This window comes from Typopeltis vanoorti, chromosome 6 (assembly GCF_054136105.1).
Source record: "Typopeltis vanoorti isolate ZY-2024b chromosome 6, IOZ_Tvanoo_1.0, whole genome shotgun sequence".
In the NCBI taxonomy this organism is placed as follows: domain Eukaryota; kingdom Metazoa; phylum Arthropoda; class Arachnida; order Uropygi; family Thelyphonidae; genus Typopeltis; species Typopeltis vanoorti.
Window position 1 is genome coordinate 12,521,839 of NC_143554.1, and position 25,063 is coordinate 12,546,901.

Sequence of the window (25,063 nt, forward strand, 5' to 3'; positions counted from 1 at the left end):
TAATTTTGTGCCCTCTGCTCCAACTAATCTACCAATGATAAGAACTCTTCACCTCGATTCCTAATGCTACTGGCATTAGTATATATGTATGCCAATAGAACATAGGATGATGGACATTTAGGTAACCCTAAATGCATGACCATACAAAAAAAAAAAGCTGGAGTTATTCAGCAATCGAATCCCCTTTCCACAGGTTACATTAGTCCGATATTTCATGGGGGTCTTCCCTAACTCTTATTCTCTATGTTGTTACATTCATGATTTTGTCCACTTAATTTAATGCATGCAACCACATTTTCATACAAACACCCAGACTATTCAACAATTACTCTGTCACTGAACAATTTCTTCAAGTATAACACGAAAACCATTCAAGTGCTCCTGAGGATGGTTTTTTTTTATTGTCACAAAAAATTAAAAAAAAAAAGTTGTAGGCCAACTAGTTTCACTTTCACCCAACTGGTGACTTCTTCAAGGTTTGTAAAAAAGTACATAAAAATAGATAACTGCAAAGATGTTCAAATGCTGAAAAATCACTGCAATGGAAATGAATAAATTCATCCTAACAAGAATGCAGAGTTGCATGGCATGTGTCAGCTATCACCTGGTAAAGATTGAAGATAACTGTTGGAAAAAGTGAAATCTGACATGTTATTATAAGATCTAATGAGATTTCTAGATGTCACTCAATATAAGTTCTTGGTTTCTGTTAAGAGACTTGTGTGAATGGATAACTATTACAGATTCTTTGACGTCTTGATCTAAATACAGCATAATGGAAACATCCCAGGCTACTTGTATGGTTGGTTGTTGAAGTATGGTGGGCCAGACCAGATCTTTCCTTACTTTTGTGCTCAATGTCTCCAACTTATTCCTTCTTTCTCACATCCAAACCATGGCTTGTCTGCCTTATATAGGCTAAGCCACATGAGCATGGCATCCTATAGGCTACCAATAGTTTGTAAAGGTGGTGCTGTCCTTTAGATCTGCAAAGGCTGCAAACATTTTGAATCAGTTTGTAAGTCACTCTGATGTTTTGATTCCTGAAAAGAGCAGCGATCCTAATAGACAGATTGCCAATATATGGAATGGCAAACAATTCTTCATACTAGATATTCTGATTATGAAGAGATATGAAGTTTGAAAACAAAATCTTATCTGTTTTTTCTGGAATATCTATTAAGAACAAATCAGTTAGAAAAAAGGCTTGGAGTTCTTGAGCTGACCTTCAATTTGTAAAACAGAAACTGCTTGATTCTTGAGTGTGTGGATAACACCTAGCTTTTGAGTATGATGGTGAAAGGATGAAGCATGAAGATGGTGTCCAGTGTGAGTAAGCTTATGATATATATCCAAGGTGACACTATTGTTGATTTCTTTATGATGTTCTAATGCGAAACCAATTACAGGTTAAATGAAGTGAGAGTGAAGGAAGGGTCGTAGATTTGGGAGGTCATATTTCCAAATAATGAAGATATCATCCATGTGTCTCCACCAAATGGCTGGTTCAAGATAGTTTGAGCCAAAAAATAGTTTATAAAATTCTCCATGAAGAGGTCAACCGACAGATGATGACCTCCTCATGGAGAATTTTTTGCTAATAACTAAAAAAAAAAAAAAAAAAATACATCTTTCTTTTAACCATTTAAATCATCCTAGGCATCAAAATACCACACACATACATACAATTTCATCTACACAGTCTAGTGAATTATTTGCAATCATGGCTCTTCCCTCAGACACCAATAACTACCATCTTGACTCTCTTGTTCTTCATTTTCACCTCACAACTCTTTCATATCTTCCATCATACCAAATCATTTGTTTTGACCAACATAATTAATATTATCTACTTTGTTCACACTTTAGTCAAGTCATGATTTTTCACTCCCCTCATCATAGAATATCACTACATTTTCTGTAGCCTCTATTCCTAGAGGCTATAGAAAACAATACATCCCATGTTGGAGTAAGGAAACTGAGGAACTTTTAGCCAATGAAGAAACTGAAGACACAACTATTGCTAAGGAACTCATAGTAATGCTCAACAGAAAAGATGGATCTCAACCATCCATGAACTTGACTTCAACAAATCTAGCCAGAAAAGCTGATCACTTCTGAGAAAATTGGGGGGGGAGCAGAACCAACAACATAAAAACCACGAGAGATAACTCCTGATCAAATGGCTAATCATTTACTGAAAACCTAAAAGATACATTCCAGCTCCACCAGGAAAAACTGTCCAGTCTTCCATTAGAAAAAATCTGAAGATGTACACCCAGTATTTCTGGAAGAGATGCCAGAATTTAATATATGCATATTGGTGTATAGCAAAAATGTCTCTAAATAAAACTGTAAATGAATACATTGCAAAAATTTAAAAGCACAAAATATGGGTGATGCACCAAAATCCTCTTTAAGATTGCTTGATGCTATTCAGAAGAGGAAAGTTCAGTTAATGACCCTCCCTTTCTCTTTCCCAAATCCACTTTAATCATTCTCTCATAGATGTTCAAGTTTCTGCCTTATGTCTGCCTCTACAGTTGCTTTCATGAACAGTGTTCTGAATTGACCACTATCATTCCTCATTACTATCATCACCAAATTCCTGACCCTCAAGAAGTGTACCGGATATTATGATAGTACTATATGAAGAACTTACATCTGTCAAGACTCAAAAATTTTCAGGTCATATATTTCTATCTCCTAAGGAAATTTTTATTGTATCAATCCACCTATATCTTGGTCTTCCTCTGGGTCTTTTCCTGCCAACCTGACAGACAACACTTGTTTTGCTAATCTTTCCTTTTCCATTCTGTGTGACCATACCACCTGAGATTAGTTCTACTAACACATACCTGGATGCTAACAATGTTAAGTTCTTTTCTAATATCCTTGTTTTTAATATGATATTGCCACTGATGCCATCTGTTCATACCTGTAATCTTCCTCAGGACTCTCATATCTGTGGTCTCTAGTCTTTGGTCAAGTGTTTCATTTCTCTCAGATCCATAAGTTAAAACTGGTTTTGAACACTGTCTTCATCTTCATCATCATCATCATCAAATTCCTGCCATGTACCCTCAAGGGGTGTACAGGTTATGATAGTACTACATGAAAAAATTACATCATTATTAATTTCCTATCTACAATTTTCCTCCAAATCTGTCTGTTACTTGTCAACACGCCAACATTATCAGATCTTATATATCTATCGTCTAAAGCACTTTGTACCGTATCAATCCAACCATATCTTGGTCTTCCTCTGGGTCGTTTTGCTGCCAACCTGGCAGAGAACACTTGTTTTACTAATCTTTCTTCTCCCATTCTGTTTAAGTGACCATACCACCTGAGATTAGCTCTGCTAACGCCTTCCTGGATGCTGACAATGTCAAGTTCTTTCCTAATACCCTCGTTTTTAATATGATACTGCCATTGATGCCATCTGTTCACGCCTAAAATCTTTCTCAGGACTCTCATATCTGTGGTCTCTAGTCTTTGGTCAAGTGTTTTACTTCTGACCCAGCTCTCAGATCCATAAGTTAAAACTGGTTTGAACACTGTCTTGTATACAGCTAATTTAGTGTTCTGGCTAATTTCTCTCTTATTCCATATGAATTTATTCAATTGACTTCCCACCATACCAGCTTTGCTGATTCTGTTGTCTATTTCTATATTTAATTTACCATCTTCAGTAAAAATCGTGCCTAAATAGCTGAAATGTTTTACTTGTTCAACAGGTTCTCCATTCACAACACAGTTGACATTTTCAATGATTCTGCCTATTTTCATTGTCTTTGTATTGCTAACCTTCATACCATATCTATTACAACAGCTATTCAATTTATTCAGAGAATCTTGCAGACTTGTAGTGGATTTATTTAGAAGTATAACATCATCTGCATAAAGCAAAGAGCTGACATTAACATCTCCAATTTTGATATCATGTTTAATACCACTTTCCTTCATAATGTGATCCATATAGATAATGAATAACAGAGGGCATAATGTACATCCTTGTCTCACACCAGATTTAACATTAAACCATCTTCCTGTACTTCCTTCAATTCTAACTGCTGACTTACAACTCAAATAAAGACTAAGTATTGCTTGATATAATGCCCCATTGACACCATATAACTGCAGCGTTTTGAATAGCTTCTCTCTTGGCACCTTGTCATATGCCTTTTCCAGATCGACAAAACTTAAATACAGATCTTTGTTATATTCCCATGCTTTCTCGACTATTTGTCGTAAAGTGAAGATCTGATCCTGACAGCCTCTATTTGGCCTGAATCCAGCTTGTTCTTCACCAAGCTTTTCTTCCACAATTCTTCTCAATCGTTTCTCAAGTATACTTGCATAGATCTTGCCAGGAACACTCAGTAGGGAAATGCCTCTGTAACTCTCACATGCAATTTTATTTCCCTTTTTATATATGGGTACTATGAGAGCTCTACTCCAATCATCGGGAATTCGTCCCTCTGTCCAGGCTTTCTGAACTATGCAGTGCAGCCACTGTAAGACTCTTATACCACCATACTTCAGCATTTCTGGTCGAATATCATCTACTCCTGCTGCCTTTCCACATTTCAAGCCTTCGATGGCTTTTTCTACTTCAAGTATGGATATGTATTCCTGATTGAATGCCTGGTCAGTGTTTTTTGCCACTGTGCTGTCATCACTGCTTGTTTCATTTAGCAGTTTTTCAATGTAATGTTTTCACTAAATTCTTTCTTATTACATGTAAATTTATTCAACTAAGTTCTTACAATACCAAATTTACTCATTTTGTTGTCTACTTCCATATTCAATTTGCCATCCTCACTAAAAATTCTGACTAACTAGCTGAAATGTTTTACTGGTTCTATAGGTTCATCATTAAGGATACAGTTGATGTTTTCATGACAATGAAAATAGGCAGTTGATGTCTGCGTATTTTCATTGTCTGTCTTTTGAATGCTGATTTTCATAACAAATTTATCACAGCAGTTATTTGATTTAGTCTAGGAATCTTGCAGATTTGTGCTGGATTTATTCAGAAGGTATAACATCATCTGCATAAAGTAAAGAGCTGAGATTAACATCTCCAATTTTGATATCAGGTTTAATACTGCTTTCCTTCATAATGCGATCCATATAGATAATGAATAACAGATGGGATAATGTACATCCTTGTCTGACACCAGATTTAATATCAAACCATCTTCCTGTACTTCCTTCACACATTAAACCTCATCTTCCCCCCCCCCACCCCACCCTTTTACCTTGCAGTGTTGAGGGTTTATTAATCATTGGACCTAAACCGTTCACAGGATAATGTGGTCAACCCTACGTCCAGGTGTATCCTATGTCTGTAGTGTTGAGTTCTAAAGGCCGGTTTGCCTGCTTTGCGGGATGAAAAACCCCAGGATAAACTGGGGAAAAAACCCTACTGTCCACACCCAAGACCGGCTAACTTGGCTATGGCTGAGGAAGATCCTTTAGCTCCTCACGTTACTGACAGGAATCGAACCTAGGACACTCCTTCCCCAGGCATATGGTTGTGAAGTGCACAGCCACTAGTCTAACCACGCAGACTCGCACATTAAACCTTAACATTAAAAATGTTACAGATAAAACAGCAAAAATATTCAAACAACATAACTTAAAAGTTGCCTTCATAATGCACAAAAGTGTCAATGATGTTGAGATCACACAAACAGCCTCTCTCTCCTCTCATCCAGCCAAAGTGTACAATTTTTTTTTTTAATGCAGTATCTGTTATGTTGAACAAACTGGTTGACTGGAAGAAATTCTCACCAAAGAACAGAACAAAGATGTAGAGAAAAGCAAGCACATAAATCATGACTGACATATCACACCACAAAGAAAATTATCAAGTACTCCGGCAACTCCTAGGGATGCCACACAGCAAATCCCACAACTATTCACAGATTTAAAGAAGATGCTGGAATGCTAAGGTTTCCATCTTGAATCAGCTTTGGTTAGTATCTCAAAGACCTATCTAGCTAGGAATGTGGTTATGAAAGAATTTACACAGCAGATTGAAATGATGAGCCAAATGTCTGACATCTCGACACTATAATTAATATCTAGTTTACAATCAATGCGTTGAGTTAGAAGCAACAGGATGTGTCAAACCAGTCATTAAACAGTTAAATGAATATGTTAAATACTTGTTTTAGGCAGATAAATAGCATTTGGATTAAAGAATTGAGATTTCTATCGAGCAAAACCAAATTGCAACTCAAGCTTTAATTTAAAAAAAAGGAATGAATACTTATTTTGGAGATTTTAATGTTACTGCACCACACACGAAAGCCAATTTGTTGCACTGTTCGTATATTCATTGTGTAACTGCAGATTCTGACAGCAATCCAAATCATGCAATTTGAAAAAACAAATGAGAAAGAGTCACTTTAAATGCAGAACACTGATAAAAAAAAACCTGTGAATGTTAAATGACTTGGGTTAAAGTGATAGTCACACATTTTCAATTGTGATCTTACTCCACAGTGTTATGATCACAGTACATGAACGAAGCCGTCCCACTGAAGAGGAAGAGCAATAAGCATGCAATTATATAAAACTTACTTGCCTAGAAAAGGTTGATTCTAACTTCTGCCAAATGAAACTTTTTTTTTTTTTAACGCAAAGTGATTTATGAAAGAATTTGGATGTCATTCCAGTAATCAGGCTTGCAATTATGTTAACATCTACTTTATGCCTAAAAGGAAATTTCGATATTGTACTATGTATACCACATCAACATTTATACTACATGCAAATATTGATCAAAAGCATTTAAACTTTTATTACCATATTATAATATATACCAGCTAGAATTTAAAATTATAAGAAACATGATGTTCAACCTCTTACTGAAAATGCTATTACCTGCAACATACCAGGAGCATGATGAGAAACAACAAGTTTTTCCTTTAACCCTTTTATTTCTTCTTCTTGTTCTTTAAGTCTTTGTTTAAGTGTTTCAACTTCCTTCCCATCCTGCTTTTTTTTGGTCTAAGTGAAATAAAGAAAACTGATAAGAAAACAAATAAAGGATTTTTTGATTTTTCATAATAGTAATAAAAAGGCAAAGATAGTATATGTAGCTGAATGTTTTGGTCAAGCAGGATAAAAATGATATTTATCAAGCAACAAACATTTATATTGAGAATCTGAAATGAAGCTAGTGATCTTTATTGATAGAGCTTGATCCATCTTTGTCAGGAGTAGTCTGTGAATAAGGGTAGTGTAAGAGGTGTAACGTAATTGCATACTCGAAGCAGCAATAAATCAAATCAGTTCCTTACTCTAGCATTAAAGTCTCCTGCAATTATTAAATATTCATTTTTATTTGTGTTTCATCAGCTTTTCTAAGTCACTATAAAAAGTCAAAATAATTCCAAGATGAGAAATCTCATCTTGACTAAAAATTTGAGTGTTGTCAAAGGTAACATACTGGAAGAAAATGGTTCCATTTTGTGAGACATAAGGCAGAACTGGGTTTTGCTAAAAACTGTGTATTTAGTTGGAGGTCAACTGAAGTAGGTCACTGATATATTTAGCAGGAAGAGGGTTGGTGAGAGGACAGAACCTTCTAGAACCCTGGCATTAGTTTAATGGTGAGAGGACAAGGAACCATCCACCATCACACATTGTATCTAGAGAAAAAGCTGGCATCCAACTGCTAAAGTCCTAGGACTGACCAAATGTTGAGAGTTTGCTTAGTAGGCCATTGTGCCAAACCCAGTAAAAAGCTTTGGAAATATCAAGTGGAACCACTTGAGATTTGCTAAACTTCTCCATGGCATTTGTCCAGAGATGGGTGATATGAGAGTAGATTTCCTGTTGATCGGTATTAACAGAATCCTTCATACTGGTGGTCATTTATTAGCTTGGTGCCTTTGAGATAGTGTAGGAGTAGGGAAGTGATGGTTCTGTCCATTACTTTAGACAGGCCTGAAGTGAGTGAGATAGGGCTTTAGTTTGAAGGCAGTAATTTATGACCCTTTTCCAATTTCCAGGCTGTGGGTTAGATATCAATGGAGTATATGCAGGTGACATAGGACAGGGATCAGTTCTAACAAACATACCTTAAAGACAATTGGAGGAATGCCATCAGGGCCAGGAGACTGTTTTGTCTAATTTGGAGAACATTTTCTGATCTCTTTCTGGTGAAAGGATATAGACACTGAGTATTAGACATCTGGAATGGTTGGGGGGAAATTTAATGGTCAGTTATATGATATGTGCATTGCGGCAAAGTGTGAAGCCAGGATATTGTCTTTTTTTTTTTTTTTCTGTGGGTGATGATACAATAAAGCCATCTGGGTATGATAGGGATGGAAACAGTGTTGGGAAAAAGTTACAACCAAATGCTTTGGCAAGAGATCAGAAGGTCTGGCTGCTGTTTGGAGATGCTTTTTGCCCTTTCAAACTCTGTTTTGGAAGCATTGATAGTCTTCTTGCAGCTATTTTGGGCTTCAGTATAAACACTAAAGGAGGATGGAATTCTTGATGTGAGTCAGTTGTGGTATGTTTGATTTTTTTTTATTTGTACAGCCTTGGCACATCTTTTGGAGAACGAAGGCTTAGTTAGAGGACAGTAGTTCAGAGTAGAGTGGGGAATGCATGTTTCCACTAGTAAGGATAGCTTCAGTGATACATTCGGCACATATACTTAGGTTAGAAGGTTGAAAACAACAGTCCAACCATAGGAATGAGGCATAGAAGTCATGGAGGCTATCCCACTTAGCAGGGTTATAATGCCAAACTACTCTTCTATGGGAGTGGCTGTATAAGCGTTATTGCATGGAGGAAAAAACGAGCATTAGATTGTTGGAATTACCTAATGGATCCAATACATTCACTGTGTATTTGGAAGGTCACTGGTGAGGAAGAGGTCTAGGATGTTTGGAGAATGGTTAGGGTTATTTGGTATTCTGGTTGGCATGTGAACAATTTATGTAAGGTTGTTAGTGATGGCAAATGTTTCAGCATCTTTGCCTGCTAGATCTGTAGAACTGTAGAAAGAAAGCCAGTTGGTGTTGTGGACATTAAAATCTCCTAGGAGGATGAATTTGTTCTTAGAGAAATGGGACTGGAGAAGGTCAATGTTTAAGGAGATAAAATTAAAGAGCTCACAGTGGTTGGTGGCATTAAGGATGCAATAGAGGCAGCAAATGAATTTGACTGAGTGGGCAAAAGGAGATTTTCAACCAAAGAAGGACAAGTTGGGTGGTTCTAGGTTGAGTGCTCTCTGGCATAGTATGTCAGAGTGGATACATGTGCAGATGCCACCCTTGGGTCGAAAAGGGTTAAAGAGTGTGTAGTTAGGAAAGATGAGATGAATAGTGCTGGGGTGAGGTGAAATTTGGGTTTCTACCAAGAAGAGTATGTGGGGTTTGGTAGACTGCTGGAGATGGTAGTGGACACTATAAAGTTGGTGTTGAGGCCAAGGACATTAATGAAGTGGATAAGAAAGTTTCTATGGGGCATATATTTGACTGCAAGAGTCTTGCATTTTTCCTGTGCAGTGTCTGCATACTGGTCTCCATGGTGGCTACTAGTCATGTCCCTTGATTTCTGCACCAATTTTCCTAAATTGTAGTCAATGATCCAACGTCCATTTTGTCATTTTTCTTCAAGTTGTTCTCGAAATTGATGTCCTTATTCTCTCTGGTTGAACTCATGTGTGCAATTGGGGTTCAAACTCACTTTCACAAGGTGCAGAAAGTTCATTCTGTCCTTTCATTTATTTGTGGATCCACAACAATGGACTGGACAATCGATTTGCCAGTTTTTTTTTGTTGCAAAGTTCAGAATAAGGGCACTGAATGTTTTTGTCTTTGAGTCATGTACTGCTAATGCAATTAAGTTGTAGAGTTCATTAGCATTGTTGGGTAAGGATGCACTTGCATTGCAGTGCCGATCATTGAGTAGTTCAAGCTTAGCTTCCAGTGTTTGGAATTTGCAGGAGAAAGTTTGTTCATAGTATTAAAGTACTGTTCAAGGCTTTCGACTCATTTCCAAGTTCAGAAGTTGCTTTACATAAGAGAGGCATAGCGAAGTAAAGGGTTGTTTAGGGTTATAATAGTTTGTATGCCAATTCCTCTATTTTTTCACAGAAAGTAGTGAGTGGCAACAGAAATCACATAATACACCCTTTTTCTTATCAGTAACATAAATTTTACAACTGTAGAACTTTATATTATTATTGAGTATGTCAGTAATCAATGGCACTGCACTGGTGAGACACAAAGTGCTTTTCATAATTGGCCTTTGTTACCGCCATCTGTGCTTCACACAGTACACATAGCTGGCACCTGGATGTTGCTGATTTTTAATTGAAAAGATAACTGACTTGATGTAAGGACTTTTATTTGTAATCAGCTGATATAATAAGGAAATAATCAGCTCCTTAGTACCCACTGTTGTGATTTCCATTAATTGAGTGAAAAACACTCATAATAATGATAAACGTAGGAGTACCAGTTTATGTTCAGTAATTAAATGCAACCAGAAATAATAAAAATTAATGGTGATAAAACTGAAGAAGTGAATCATTACATACACTTAACATAATGGAAATCAATGGAAAAATATCAAATCTGGAATATTTCAGTCGATATTCAAGTCAATTACTACTATGTCCAAAAAATTAAAGATTTTTGACCAGTGCATTCTCGATATGTTGACATATGCCTATGAAAAATGGACGTTAAATGCAAAAGAAACTCAAAAACTAAGTGCAACACAATACGGTATAGAAACATGTATGCTTGTGTATCACAAGACTGGACCACAAAAGGAATACTTGAATAAGAAATCAAACTAATGTTGCTAATATTAGAGAAAAACAAACATCTGAAGTGGCAGTGGCATAGCAACATGTTGCTGGAAGACAAAACCAATGAAAGGCAAAAGAAGTACAGGATTGGATTCCACAGAAAGAAAAATGCAATGCAACCAAAATCACAATGGACTGATGAAATCATCAGATTTGCAGAAGTGACATTGGGAAAAAAAAGCTATTGACAGTCACCCTTTGAATCATCTGTGAAAGGCTTTCATTCAGCAGCGGCTGATAATGACTGATGATGATCATCTACTTCCACTGCCATATATTAAAGATACCAAGAAATTATATACTTGGTTTAATCCTTTATCCAAGTAAGCAAACAAAGTTGCACCTGAAGTATTTTCAGGACTAGGGAAACTTGTATACAGAAGCTGATGGCTTCCCATCTCTTGCCTTAGTATCCCATAATGCAAAGTACGTATCCTTATGGGTATGTATAATGCTATGCATTATGGGAAGGGTCACTACCCAGACCGGTTTTGACCTTTATTGAGGTCTCGTCAGTGGGAGCCAGACCCAGAGGTGATACTAAGGTTGAAGTAATGCAAAGTCATAATTTCTTATACATAGCCAAAAGGTGTCATAGTATTTTAATAATAAGGTGTGACACCTTTTGGCTACTTGTATGTTGCTAACATTAGAGAATACAATAACATAATAACCAGTTACCTATATGCAAGGATATCCTATCATTTGCTTATCTGGAAGATATGTAGCTCTATAGGTCATCAGCACCACAAAATGCTTGCAGCTTATGAAATTGGTATGTCTAGTCACATTCTAAGCTTTTTTTTTTTTTTTTTTAAAAAAGGACAAATACTATTCTCATGTTTGAAATTAAATACCTATATAGTACACTTCAGCATTAACCATAATTATTAAAATGTAATTGACATAAAAAATAAATGCCTTTTAAGTACATTCCCTATTTACCCTAAGCTACTCTTACCTCATTTTGTATAGTAAATATTGTATTTTGCCAATGAGTCAAACAAAATATCATGCAATGAACAATATACAGAGAAACATCAGGAAAACCTGATGCATTTCCTGGCAACATCTGTCTTCTCTGTCTGCAAAATAAAGAGAAAGGCAGTATTAGTTATTTCTCTTTCACAGTATTCTTCATGAGAAAGAACCTTCATACATTTTGAGTAGTAAACTATTGGTTTACTTCTCAAAAGGTGTAAGTACCAGAGGCACAAATATTTTGGCTTTGGCTGCTAGAACTCATGTAGCTGGAGAATGCTGAATGCAAAACCATCTTACTATTAAACCATAGTTAACTCTTAGTATTAACCCATACAAAAATTACTGGGTTGTATGTGAGAGAGAAACAACATGGCTAACACAGACCAGAAAGAAGACAAATGCCAAGGCTTATTGCACAATGTCACGCTCTATGGCAAAATACAATAAAACATGCCCCATGTCTCAATTTATTATTTTGTTCAAGTGTTCTGTAATAAGAAAAAAAGAATGTGGGATAATCAATATTATTTTCCAGTGGAAAGCACATTGAAAGTTACCCATAATTACATAAATTTTCAAGAAAACAAATTCATGCACTACAATAATTTTCCAACTAAATTACCATAGCATGAATGCTATTCTACTAGAAATACACACCGAAGCTAATTTCTGCTATTATAATGAATTATTATTTTGGTTCCTATGAGGTTGCAGTAGTGAGTGTTGAATGTGCAATTCTCACCTAAGTGTTCATCCCCCCCACCCAAAGCAAAGTGAGACTTGATACTTCACCTTTCAATGTTTATTCATAAATTAGAACCTCCATTACTCAATTGGTATAGACAAGTCATTTGGTCGAAAAGACCTGGGTCTAAATTCAATCTGAAGTGAGGAACCTTCATCAGGTCTTATATGAAGGGAGGTTTTTACTTCTGGAAACTCAGGTTTTTTTTATCCTTCAGAACAGGCAAACTGGTCTGGAGAACACAGTTCTATAGACAAAAAATACTTAACCCTAGAGGGATGCAGCAGAGGAATGGAAGGCTGCCTGCATTAAATTGCCTAAAGCCCTAACCAGGGGATTCCACCTGTCTTGGATAGATGGTAGAGTAACAGTTCTCTTTGATACTGGGCAAGGTGAGTGCTGTGCTAATGATTTAACCCTGCTGAGGTCACAGCTGATCTGACAGATACAAACAAATTGTCTTAATCTAAATATTCCTACACATATCCAGTTATAGTTTGGAGGTCATGACTAGCTGTGCATACATATATTATGAGTGATATTCCACACTGATTATGCTATCAAAATCAGCGTGGTGTAAAGTATTATATAAAGGTTTGTGATATTTGATAAATTGTATGTGAGAGATACCGCAAACTCCGATGTCAGTATAGTATTAGTTTAGTTTTTTTTTTTTTTTTTTTTTTTTTTTAATTTACTATTGAAAATGGCTGGAAAACTATATCGACTGGATAATCCATCAGATGTTGAAGTGATGTTACTCAAGTCCAATGATGAGAATGATAGAGTTGAAAGTGATATCTGATAGTAAATTGTATCTGAGAGATATCACGAACACTGATGTCAGTATAGTATTGGTTCAGTTGTTTTTTTTCTTCGTTTCTTTGTTCAATAATTTCTAGATTGCAACTGAAAATAAATAAACCATCACGTAGTATATTTGCAGTGTTTTTTTTTTAAAGTTTTATTGCATTTCAGCACATACCAGTAGTGAATGTATCTCTCAGATACATGCGACCTAAGCCGCAATTTTTTTAACTACGATCTCCACAGGGTTAAACCTTCCTATATCATCAAAAAAAATTGATTGATTGTTCAAGACTGATGTCATGCACATTACTTTTATGTAGCTTATATGGTTTACTAATTTATTTTATTTCTGCAAGAAATAATAATTGCACTTGTATTTACTTCATCATCATCATCATCATCAAATTCCTGCCATGTACCCTCAAGGGGTGTACAGGATATGACAGTACTACATGAAAAAATTACATCATTACTAACTTCCTATCTACAATTTTCCTCCAAATTTACTTATAATTCCATATTTTAAGAAATTTTTTTTTTTAAATTTAAAAAAAAAAAAAAAAATAAACATCCTATAATTCCATATCGTAATATACTTTTATGAAAAAAAAGTATTCAAAACAGCCTCAATTAAAGGGTGAAGGGTCTAGTTTCTACTTATTTATTTTCAATAACAAATGTTATGATGAAAAGTGCCCCATCTTTTCATGCAAAATTAAACATCATATAACAATATAAACCATTCTATAATAATAATAATAATATAGCTACTACCACAAAAATAGCACAGCATTTTACTTCAGATGATGACCTTGATATGAAGGTCAAAACGTCGGGTGATTATTTTGGTTTATATTAAACTGAACTATTTATCTATAACACAGTAATTATTTCCATAATTTTTTAATAATGAATACTGATTATTAACTATGAAAGAAAGGATGATTATAAATTAAATTAAAAAAAAGCCAAGAAATTATATTCTTGTTTAATCCTTTATCCAAGTGTATGCAAATACAGTAAATATATACTGTATCATGTGACATTTCTTCACAGCTAGTCTACTTGCATATAGAAGCTAATGACCACATTAATTGCCTTAGCATCCCATAATGCAAAACATCTAGGTATGTATAATGCTAAGCATTATGGGAAGGACCACTAAGCAGAAATAGTATTGACCTCACTGAAGTCTAATAATTAATAATTCAGGTATCCTTTTTGCTACTTGTATAAGGGAAATGACTTCTGCATTATTTCAACCTTGGTATTTCTCCTGGGTCTGGCTCCAACTGATGAGACCTCAATAAAGGGAAAAAATTCTGGGTAGTGGCCCTTCCCATAATGCTTAGTATTATACATGCTCAAAGGATGTTTTGCATTATGGGATGCTAAGGAAATTAATGTGAAGTCACCAGCATCTATCTACCAGTCATGAAGAAACGTCATGTATGAACTTTGCTTGCAATACACTTGGATAAAAAATTAAACAAGAGTATAGTTTCTTGGCATTTTAAAATTAACTAATAGACTTCTTTTGATAACTAATATGAAATATAGTTTCCTTTAGTGCATTTTACTCATTTCCCTGACTGGCAGCAAACACACTGAACAAAATAGTAATGAACCAATGACTGCTTTCATTTTCAACATATATATGTAAATTCAAGGTGTATATCCCTGGCTGTGTGAAACAATAAGGGGACAAGTCAGGCCTCAAAACTGAATGAATTTGAAGATGTGGCATCTCATCCAATTTTTCCATTACTCACTCACTCAGATAAGGCACAGATTGGAGGAGGACATATATTATGAAATTTGCTGCATAGGAAATCATTTCTGAATTTTCAAGATAAATAATCTTGAAATGCACGATATTAATCCTAGCATAATTTTTTGAATAATATGCAATACTTCTGGTTGAGTCCAAGAATTCATTGTAGGAGGGCACTACATTCTTCACAACTTACCATCTATAAGTAAAGTTAACTAAAAGTAAATATATACTGTATCTGTAAATTTTGTATATGCAATAGCCTATTTGCCTGCAAGTAGGATGAAAAATCCTGAGTTTACAGCTGCTACCTCATATGAGATAAGCTAATTCACCTTCAGTCGAAAAATACCACATAAAGATTCCTTTTGTCATGAAGAGAATTGAACTCACGTCTTTGTCAATTTAAGAGTGTATCGCATGTTCTCCTAAATGCATTATGGAGGTGCTCACATATTGCCACATACAATTGTAATACCTCTGATTAGAAGCAACTCAGCCTGAGTAGACACACAATTTACAGACTCAAAATGCGGTTAGTGGATGGCATTGTATATGAATCATGGGCAGTGGTGTTTTGTGTAGATAGCATGTTGCTTGCAGATGGATGGAGGTGTACAGTTGCACAGACTGGAGTGCTCTTCAGCAGTGAAGGGTACTTCTTTGTAGGTGTCACATAATAGTAATAATAAAATAACAATGAGGACACTTCACAAAGGAATGAGATCATTAAAGAACTTTTAATTCTAGAAAAATTCTTGTTTTTTTGCTTTTGTGCAAACACGAAAAAAGTATGATGTCACATTTGATGAGGAAAAGTCATAGCTATAACTAATATAGCTATGACTGACATCCTGATCCCTGTAGTGAAATAATCTTCAGCAGTGAAAGAGTGAAACTAACAGTGACCGGATAGTTTTTAATTTGGCTCTATGTTACCTTCTTAAAAGATGCAGCCTCTGAGGGGGACCAGAACATAATTAGAATTGATGAAAGGTAATTACAGTTAGATCCCAGTAAATCTGAAGCTTAAGGGATTAAAAATTATCCCTCTGAAACATAAATCAAATTATATAAAAGTGCCCACAATGTTTACTCGATCCCAATTGTAAGTTAATCAAAAAAAAAAAAAAAAAAAAAGCCACCTGTAAAATTCTGATACTTGTGGTTATTCAGTTTCTGGGATTATTTCTTGAACTAAGTTTATTTAAAGAACTGCTTTGTCAAATTTATAACAAACATCCATGCCACAGTGAGATTCAAACACAGCCTTCTGAATGGAGTAGCACCATTTAATCAACAAGGCCAGAAACAAACCCAGAATACAAAGTTGCAGATTTTGCAAAGGTGTAAATAATACACCTTTGCAAATATTGTATTCAAGCAGAATCGGATTGAACTGTACGAAAACTGCTGCAGTTTACACTAATGATTTTGATTTGAGCTGTCTGTGACACAAAAGTATAGTATCTGCTTATTAGATTTTAAAGATATGACAGTAGACACAAGTAAATGCAGTTTTCCTAAGCTGCTAATAAACACCTAATTCACAGTATAACATAATGAAATGGCAGAATTTTTTTCATGAAGCATGCATATAGCATGCTTCATGTTTACAGTTTACAGGAAACCAATGTTCACAAGTCAGTATATTCTTAAAGAATCAGCCCATCGTCTTTGTCAAAAAACAGGAATCATGAAATGTCTAATCAGAAGAGCCAAAACTAATTGTTCTACTTCTAATTTTCTACAGAAAGAACTTTCTACTATCCAACAACACACGAAACTCAATGGCTTTTCCGAAAAGAGTACACAACATCTTCTCGATTCTTATAATCCACCAAACAACAAAGATTCAATATGTCGAGTTCCAATTCCATACATCTCTGGGATTTCAGAACCTATCTCAAGAATTCTGAAGAAATATGAGTTAACAACTACGTATTCACCTATTAACAAATTATCTTCCCATTTTCCTTCTCCTAAAGACAAATGCTCAACTATGTCTCTTCCTGGAATTTATCAAATTCCTTTCAACTGTGATCTCTCCTATTTTGGACAAACTGGACACTCTCTTGAAAAAAGAATCCAAGAACATCAATCCTCCATTCATCACAACAAACCTGAAAAATCTGGATTGGCTCAGCATAGGATTGAAACAAACCACAACATCCTTTGGTCAAAAACTCGCCTCTTATATAGATCCCGCTATAAATTTGAACATTTATTCAAAGAAAGCGTAGAGGCATTACTCCATCGTCCTAACCTGAATCGAAATGACTGTATATCTGTATCAAAAATCTGGGAAAGTCTAATCAGGATAACTCATTAATTCATAATAATTTTATGTTATTTAATATTATTAATTAATATCTTTATTTCAATCATGTCTCTGCTTAATAATATTCCTTAATACTTAGTGATATAACATCATGCGGCTTGTTTTATTTTTAAATGATCTATGGTTAGTATTTCACCTTGTATTTTTAAAACTGTTCTGCCACTGAAGATGGTCTGCAATTTTCAGACAGAAATATTTGGCTAATTAAATATCTTTCTTGTGTTTACGTGCTTATATTATTCAATCTTTATGTCACAAGTATCCTTAAAATATCCAAAATATCTAAATAAATGCATTTATTTATCATTTCTTTATTTAAGTGTGGGATTTTATATGATGACCATTTCAGTCTATTTATATGATTCAAAACTGTATTTTCAGGAATGTAACCTCAATTCATGACAGTGTCCTACAGGAAATTGGAGTTTGATTTATGATGGCTCACTTAATGGTTTTCAGGAACCGATTAAGTGTCTCTCTCTCACACACTCACAGACATACACAGGGGTCTACTGCATTATTTGACTGTTCCTAATGTGGATGAAATACTTGGGAAAGTCAGGTAGTTTGGTATAGATTATTTCATTTCTGAAGCATATCCCAAATGCTAGTGATGGAGTCAAGGATTGTTTGTTTTGCGAAAGATAGAAATAAGTGATGTTTGGTATGGTGGGTAAAATCCAACAATTAAAGAGTGCAGATCAATGCAAAACATTGATTTGCGCTAAATAAAATAATAAAGAAACAGTGATTTGCACTGCAAATGATGGAAGTCAGATTACAAAAAATCTTCAGTGCTCTGCTGCATATTACTTTGCAAACAAATATGGTTAGAAACTTATTTCTAACTGAATATGAAACTCCTGGTAAAATTGGGATAACAGTTTTATCCATCCTTAGCTCTAGATCAGAGTTAAAAGATTGCATCTGTGACAAAGTGCAAATAAATGTTCTTCTGTGGTTTTAAACCTAGTTTTCTAAGCAAGAAAGAGGGTCAATATGTAAAGAAAAGGCTTAGGTGTTGTTCATTATCCATAACAATGCTTAACAGTATAACACCAAGAGGAAAAAATACTTTTATTAAATTCTAATATTTTGCTGATTTCCTACCCAGTACAATGATGACTGACAGGCACATGGCACTACACCAAGTAATTATAGAAACAATTTAAATTGTAAATGATACCTAATGTCCTTATGTAGTGTTCTCTATGGGTCAGATAACTATTAAGTTAATTCAGAGAAGTCTGGTTATTAGGTCTTAAAATGATGGTCTCCAAGATCTTCAGTAAATTAATGCAACCATATGTTGAGATTGAGAGAGTGCATCATAGCTGATGCTGATCCTAAGAATAGCCTCTCAGACCTATAACAACTTCTATATAACAAAGATCTTTTTCTCCATCTGATCCTATCTGAAGGAGTATTCAGAGCATGGTCTGTCAATTCTGCTTGCTATACAGATGATCTTGGATGTAATTTTTTATGTTCTTCAAGATATGTTAAATGATCTAGCAATCTGTCCAAGTAGACTAACCTGCAGGCACAAGGATATTTATACACATCCAGATGTTCAAGAGGATGTAGTCGATTTTTAGGAGAAAGTGTAAAAGTAACTAGTTGAAAGGTTTGAAAGTGATAGATCATATCTGCAAAGAACTTCAGCTATCTTTTTTTCTGATGTATCCTTATCATATGGAATGGTTTTGCTGTGATCCTGTGTGTTCGGTGTAGGAAAGATGTGAGCTGCATTTAATATTTTATCTATTTTTATATAGGCTGCCATTGGCTAAAAAGGTCCCTAAGCTCAGTTTCAAAGAATGTGACATTTGAACAAATAGGCCTGGATCGGTGAGTAAGAGTTTTGAGGATGCCATACTGTTGGGAAGATGGTGGCATGATTGTTTATGTAAATACCTACCAGTATGAATGGATTTTCTGTAGGAGAAGGATAATGAGCCATTAGGAAGTCATGTCACTAGTATATCTAAAAATGGGAGCCTATTGGTCAATGGTTTGCTGAAGATGTTTTCAACAGCACAAAAAAGTTATCATAATGATGATTATCATCCTTTGATTTTAACATAGGAGCACTATTTGTTGGAAGAATTTGGTTACAGCATTCATTTCGACGACGACGACAACAAAAAAAAAAAAAATTAGCAAACGGACAATCCTTATGGAACTGCTTCTACTTTGCAAGCAGGAAGAAAAGACTAAAAAAGAGTAAACTGAACTTAAAAGATTCAGGAAGATAAAATTTAGAGTGAAAACAGGAAAGTGTCCTGTGAGAGCCAACCTGCATAGCTCTTAAAATTTCAAAGATCTAAGCTATGTATTATTTCTTCTTATTTTTTTAAGTCAAATAAAACTGTGAAAGCACTTGTTTTTTAGGAAGGTATATCATGAGATACTTTCAGAAGCCAAATTATGATTTGAAAAACAGGCCACTTTTCTCAAAAAACTATAAAAATGACAGAAAAAACATATAAGATATAAAGAATGATAATTTTTTCTATGATCTTGAATACAGAGCTTGTGACAGCAACTGGACGATGGTAGACATTTCGGATCCTTACCTGATTTTAAGTACGCAATGATAACTGTTTTCTAAAAGCAGTGTGGAAATTGATCTTAAAGGAAAATCATGTTAGAAAGCACAAGCAGATATTTTATAGAAGACAGCAAAAGCTGTTTTACTATCTCCAATGATTATCACTAGAGCTAGTAAAAAAGCAGTGGAATTAAGTTTTTTCATCATAAATAAGTCTTTTGTGCTGCTCCAGACAATTTGAGAAATTAACTGGACATGTTTCTGCTATTAATTCTAGAAAATTAGGAGATAATGAACTGACAGCTACTGCTTTGGGATCAATAATTCCACATCCAAGTTTGGGATAAGGAGGAGAGATAAGAGGTATTTTTGATTTTCTAAATCTTGTATCAAATTTTTCTCATGAAACTATAAAAATGAAGTGTTTGGTGTTAGGATGAGCTGTTAATGAAAAATATAAATCAGATTCAAGATTTCTTTTAGCTCCAAATCATGTATTGTGTTCAAGCATATCTGAAAGCAATACTGCTATACAGTTTAGGGGCATGAGCAAAAACAGAGTTGAACTTAATTGCAATTGTAGCTAGCTTGAATTATACACTGTTACATAAACCAATGCTTCAATGATTGATAATGAGTTGACTTCAGAAGAAAAGATACACAAGTCATCTCAATCCCTTTCCTGTAATAATATTTGTGATAAAGAACATAATTCACCAGTTGGAAGGGTGGGTATCAAAGCCAAGAGAGAGAACAGGTGGCTAAGTGAATAAGGTAAGCATACAGAAGAAAGTGATGCTACCAATCTTAATGAGGTAGAGAAAAGTGTTCTCAAGCAAGTGTTCACTAAACAAACTTTTTCACCAGATGGTGAAAGAGAGTTATGACCATTTAAATATCCTATGTAAAGGACTCAAGTAGAGACTGCAGAATGAAATTGGGTCATTTCATTCTGCAGTCTGCATACTGGCAGACTTCAGCTCCCATGAGATATATAGTACATACTTCATTAAATGATCTATTAAGAAATGAATAACAACACCTTATTTATATTAGCGTTAAGGGGGACTTATTGGAACAGAGCAGATTATTCACAAGGGCGGTGATTCCTCCATGGAGAATTACAATACCCCCATCCACCCTGTATTTATGGATAATGGTAGAATGGTTAAGTTAGCCTGTCTGGTATCAGATATATTTCCTTTAGACAAAAGCAGACTAGTCATGTTCTCTTACAGCTGCAAGGGCATTTGTAAGAAGACATGATGCAATTGATATTTTGTTGGGATTCTTGGGGGTTTCACTATGAGATTATAGCCATTATTTTTATTTGGTTGCCCAGCCCCTGAGTCTGTGATGGTTTGCTTTTATTCAATTTTGGATTTTTCATGTTTGGAGAAGTGCAAGTGATCAGTCAATGATGTATTGACTCTGTTTCCATGAAAAAATTTTCCAAAATAGCATCAAGTTCAGCTCCATCTATGATACTCAAATATATATGATTTCACACTCCTCTCTAGATGTAGATATATTTCTTTGTAGGATATACAGTGTTTCTTTGTAGGATACCTTTTTTCCCTTTGTTAATTGTTCATGTTAATATTTTGTCAATTTGTTGACAATTAATCAGCACAATTAAGGAGAATAGTATGTACAGACTTTCACTATATGCAAGTGAATAACTAAGTTAAAGTGACTCAACTCAGTTATATTAAGTTAAATGACAGTGTAACCATTTGTAGATAAGCTGTTATCAAATGAGCATGCTATTAGAATCTTCTCCCGTTCAATAGGCCGATGCATAACTTGTTGGAGAAAAAAAGCCATGCATTTATGAACAGTATTACTACCTACACAATTTTAAATGTCAGCAAGAAATCAACATAATTAGATGTTAACCTGACCTTCAATGACAGGCAATCATACGGGAGCACTAGAGCCTAAATGGTGAGGAAGGAGAGCAAGTTCATTAATTCACTTGGTATTCTTTTTGCAAAGTTCTCGATAGTGGCCACAGCATGACATTTCAATAAAGTCTCAGCTTTTCAGTTTCAATCTACAGTTTGTCTTCCTACAAGATAGTGGCAAAATTTGCAGACTTTTGCTGTCTCTAAAATAAATTTCTTTATCATTATCATCATCAAAGACCACCAGGGAGTTGAGGACTCATCACTTTGGGGGGAGGGTCCATAGAGCACTCATAACAGATGTCATACCTTTCTTAAACTCATTCATACTAGATGCACTCACTCCTCTGTGAAAGAAAAATCTAGCTGGGGGTTTTGAGGACTCATCACTTTGGGGGAGAGGGGTCCATAGAGCACTCATAACAGATGTCATACCTTCTCTTAAACTCATTCATACTAGATGCACTCACTCCTCTGTGAAAGAAAAATCTAGCTTTCACACTCTTCTTAACAACCACATGCAAATCAAACTTAATTTCCATGTCCTCTCCCCACTTTCCATATAGCAAAGCCAATTTCATCCATTTTCTGATAACTATCAATGAGCTACCCAGTTCTACTACCAAGTCAGTAGTTTATATTCCAATCCACACAACAGCCTTTCATGTGGAATCCTATCTAATACCTCAGCAAAGTCTAACAGTATCATAGTGAATCCATTCTCTTTATCCATTTCAGCCATTAACATTATTATAACACACAAGCAAATTGCTAAAACATGTCATGCCTTTAGTAAACTTATGTGGTTTTTTTGCAAAATATAGCTTGTCAGTCACTTTCTGTTTGTGAGTTCTTACTGCCTTCTCTAAAATCTTCATTACCACCACTCCAGAGATATTGACAGGTCAGTTTTTGACATAATAGGGGTGACTGAAACAAAAAAGACCAAAACTGGTGAGATCTTTCTGAGCAATAAATACAAAATGTTATATTCAGGCAATAACAATCAAGGAAAAGAAGGAGTAGCCATAGTATTCAACACAAAATACGAGGCTAATCTTCTTGAATGGCAGTCAGTCTCAAGTAGAGTAATGTGGGCAAATATGAGAATGGGGAACTGGACAATGAGACTTATTTGTGCCTATGGTCCCACAGAAGGTTCTACTAAGGTAGAAGTGGAGGAATTTTTTGAGGCTTTAGAAAAAGCAACTGACACAATGAAAAAGGAAAAGTTGGTCCTTGTTGGGGATCTAAATAGTAGAGTAGGAAATGATTGTGAGACATACAAAAATATTTTGGGAAAATTTGGAGAAAAGAGCAAAGCTAATAATAATGGCAAATATCTGTTCGATTTCTGCTCAGGACATGGACTGGTTATTACTAACACCATGTTCCAACATAAAAATGTGCACAAATTCACATGGAGAGAAGAGGCTAGGAATAAGAAAAGTCTCATTGACTATGTTATTGTTGATAGTGATGTTTTCTCCCTGGTGCAGGACACCAGAGTGTACAGAGGATTTGAAATTGGAAGTGATCACTATTTAGTCTTGAGCAGGATAAAATTGAATTTCATATTGAAAAGAATAACATGTAAGAAAGTTTTAAAGCGAATAAAAGTTGAGCAGCTCTCAGATGTAAACTGTAGACTAAAATACAGAAATATTATTGAAAAGAAAATGAGAGAGTTTGAGAACAGGAATCAAACCTTGGAGATTCAGTGGCAAACTCTGAAGGAAACATTGATTGATTCTGCCAGAGAGGCATGTGGTGAGGTTGTGTGCAAAGATAAAAAAATCAGAACTCCCTGGTGGACACAGGAAGTTAAAGAGGCAGTGAAGGAAAAGAAGAAAGCATATCAAAAGTTCCTGGCAAATAAGTCAGCTTTTACTCTTACAGAATACAGAGACAAATGTAAGAAAGCTAAACAGTGTGTAAAACTAGCTAAACAAAAGTCATGGGAGGACTTTGGCAAGAATATAGAAAATAAATATCAAGAAGGTGGCAAAATATTCTGGAGGTTGTTGAAGAAGCTTAGGAATGGAGGAAAGAGTGCTGTAAAAGGAATTAGAGATGATAAAGGTGAAATGAAAACAGGAGAAAAAGATATCCTTGAAGTATGGAGTAATTACTTTGAAAAACTGCTAAATGAAACAAGCAGTGATGACAGCACAGTGATAAAAAACACTGACCAGGCATGCAGTCAGGAATACATATCCATACTTGAAGTAGAAAAAGCCATCAAAGGCTTGAAATGTGGAAAGGCAGCAGGAGTAGATGATATTCGACCAGAAATGCTGAAGTATGGTGGTATGAGAGTCTTACAGTGGCTGCACTGCATAGTTCAGAAAGCCTGGACAGAGGGACGAATTCCCAATGATTGGAGTAGAGCTCTCATAGTACCCATATTTAAAAAGGGAAATAAAACTGAATGTGAGAATTACAGAGGTATTTCCCTACTGAGTGTTCCTGGCAAGATCTATGCAAGTATACTTGAGAAACGGTTGAGAAGAATTGTGGAAGAAAAGCTTGGTGAAGAACAAGCTGGATTCAGGCCAAATAGAGGCTGTCAGGATCAGATCTTCACTTTACGACAAATAGTTGAGAAAGCATGGGAATATAACAAAGATCTGTATTTAAGTTTTGTCGATTTGGAAAAGGCATATCACAAGGTGCCAAGAGAGAAGCTATTCAATACGCTGCAGTTATATGGTGTCAATGGGGCATTATATCAAGCAATACTTAGTCTTTATTTGAGTTGTGAGTCAGCAGTTAGAATTGAATAGCTTTGATGGTTTAATGTTAAATCTGGTGTGAGACAAGGATGTACATTATCCCCTCTGTTATTCATTATCTATATGGATCACATTATGAAGGAATGTGGTATTAAACCTGATATCAAAATTGGAGATGTTAATGTCAGCTCTTTGCTTTATGCGGATGATGTTATACTTCTAAATAAATCCGCTACAAGTCTGTAAGATTCTCTGACTAAATTGAATAGCTGTTGTAATAGATATGGTATGAAGGTCAGCAATAAAAAGACAAAGACAATGAAAATAGGCAGAATCATTGAAAATGTCAACTGTG

The 25,063-nt window shown here is 35.2% G+C and overlaps 1 protein-coding gene across 1 annotated transcript in view; it reads right to left on the reverse strand.

The window, feature by feature from the left end:
- cmet (CENP-meta) overlaps positions 1-25,063 on the reverse strand; it is a 370,306-nt gene that overhangs the window by 188,119 nt on the left and 157,124 nt on the right. Inside the window, exon 12 of the mRNA XM_090393925.1 lies at positions 6,901-7,026. Coding sequence (XP_090250051.1) covers positions 6,901-7,026 — 126 coding nt within the window. The remainder of the gene's footprint in view (positions 1-6,900; positions 7,027-25,063) is intronic.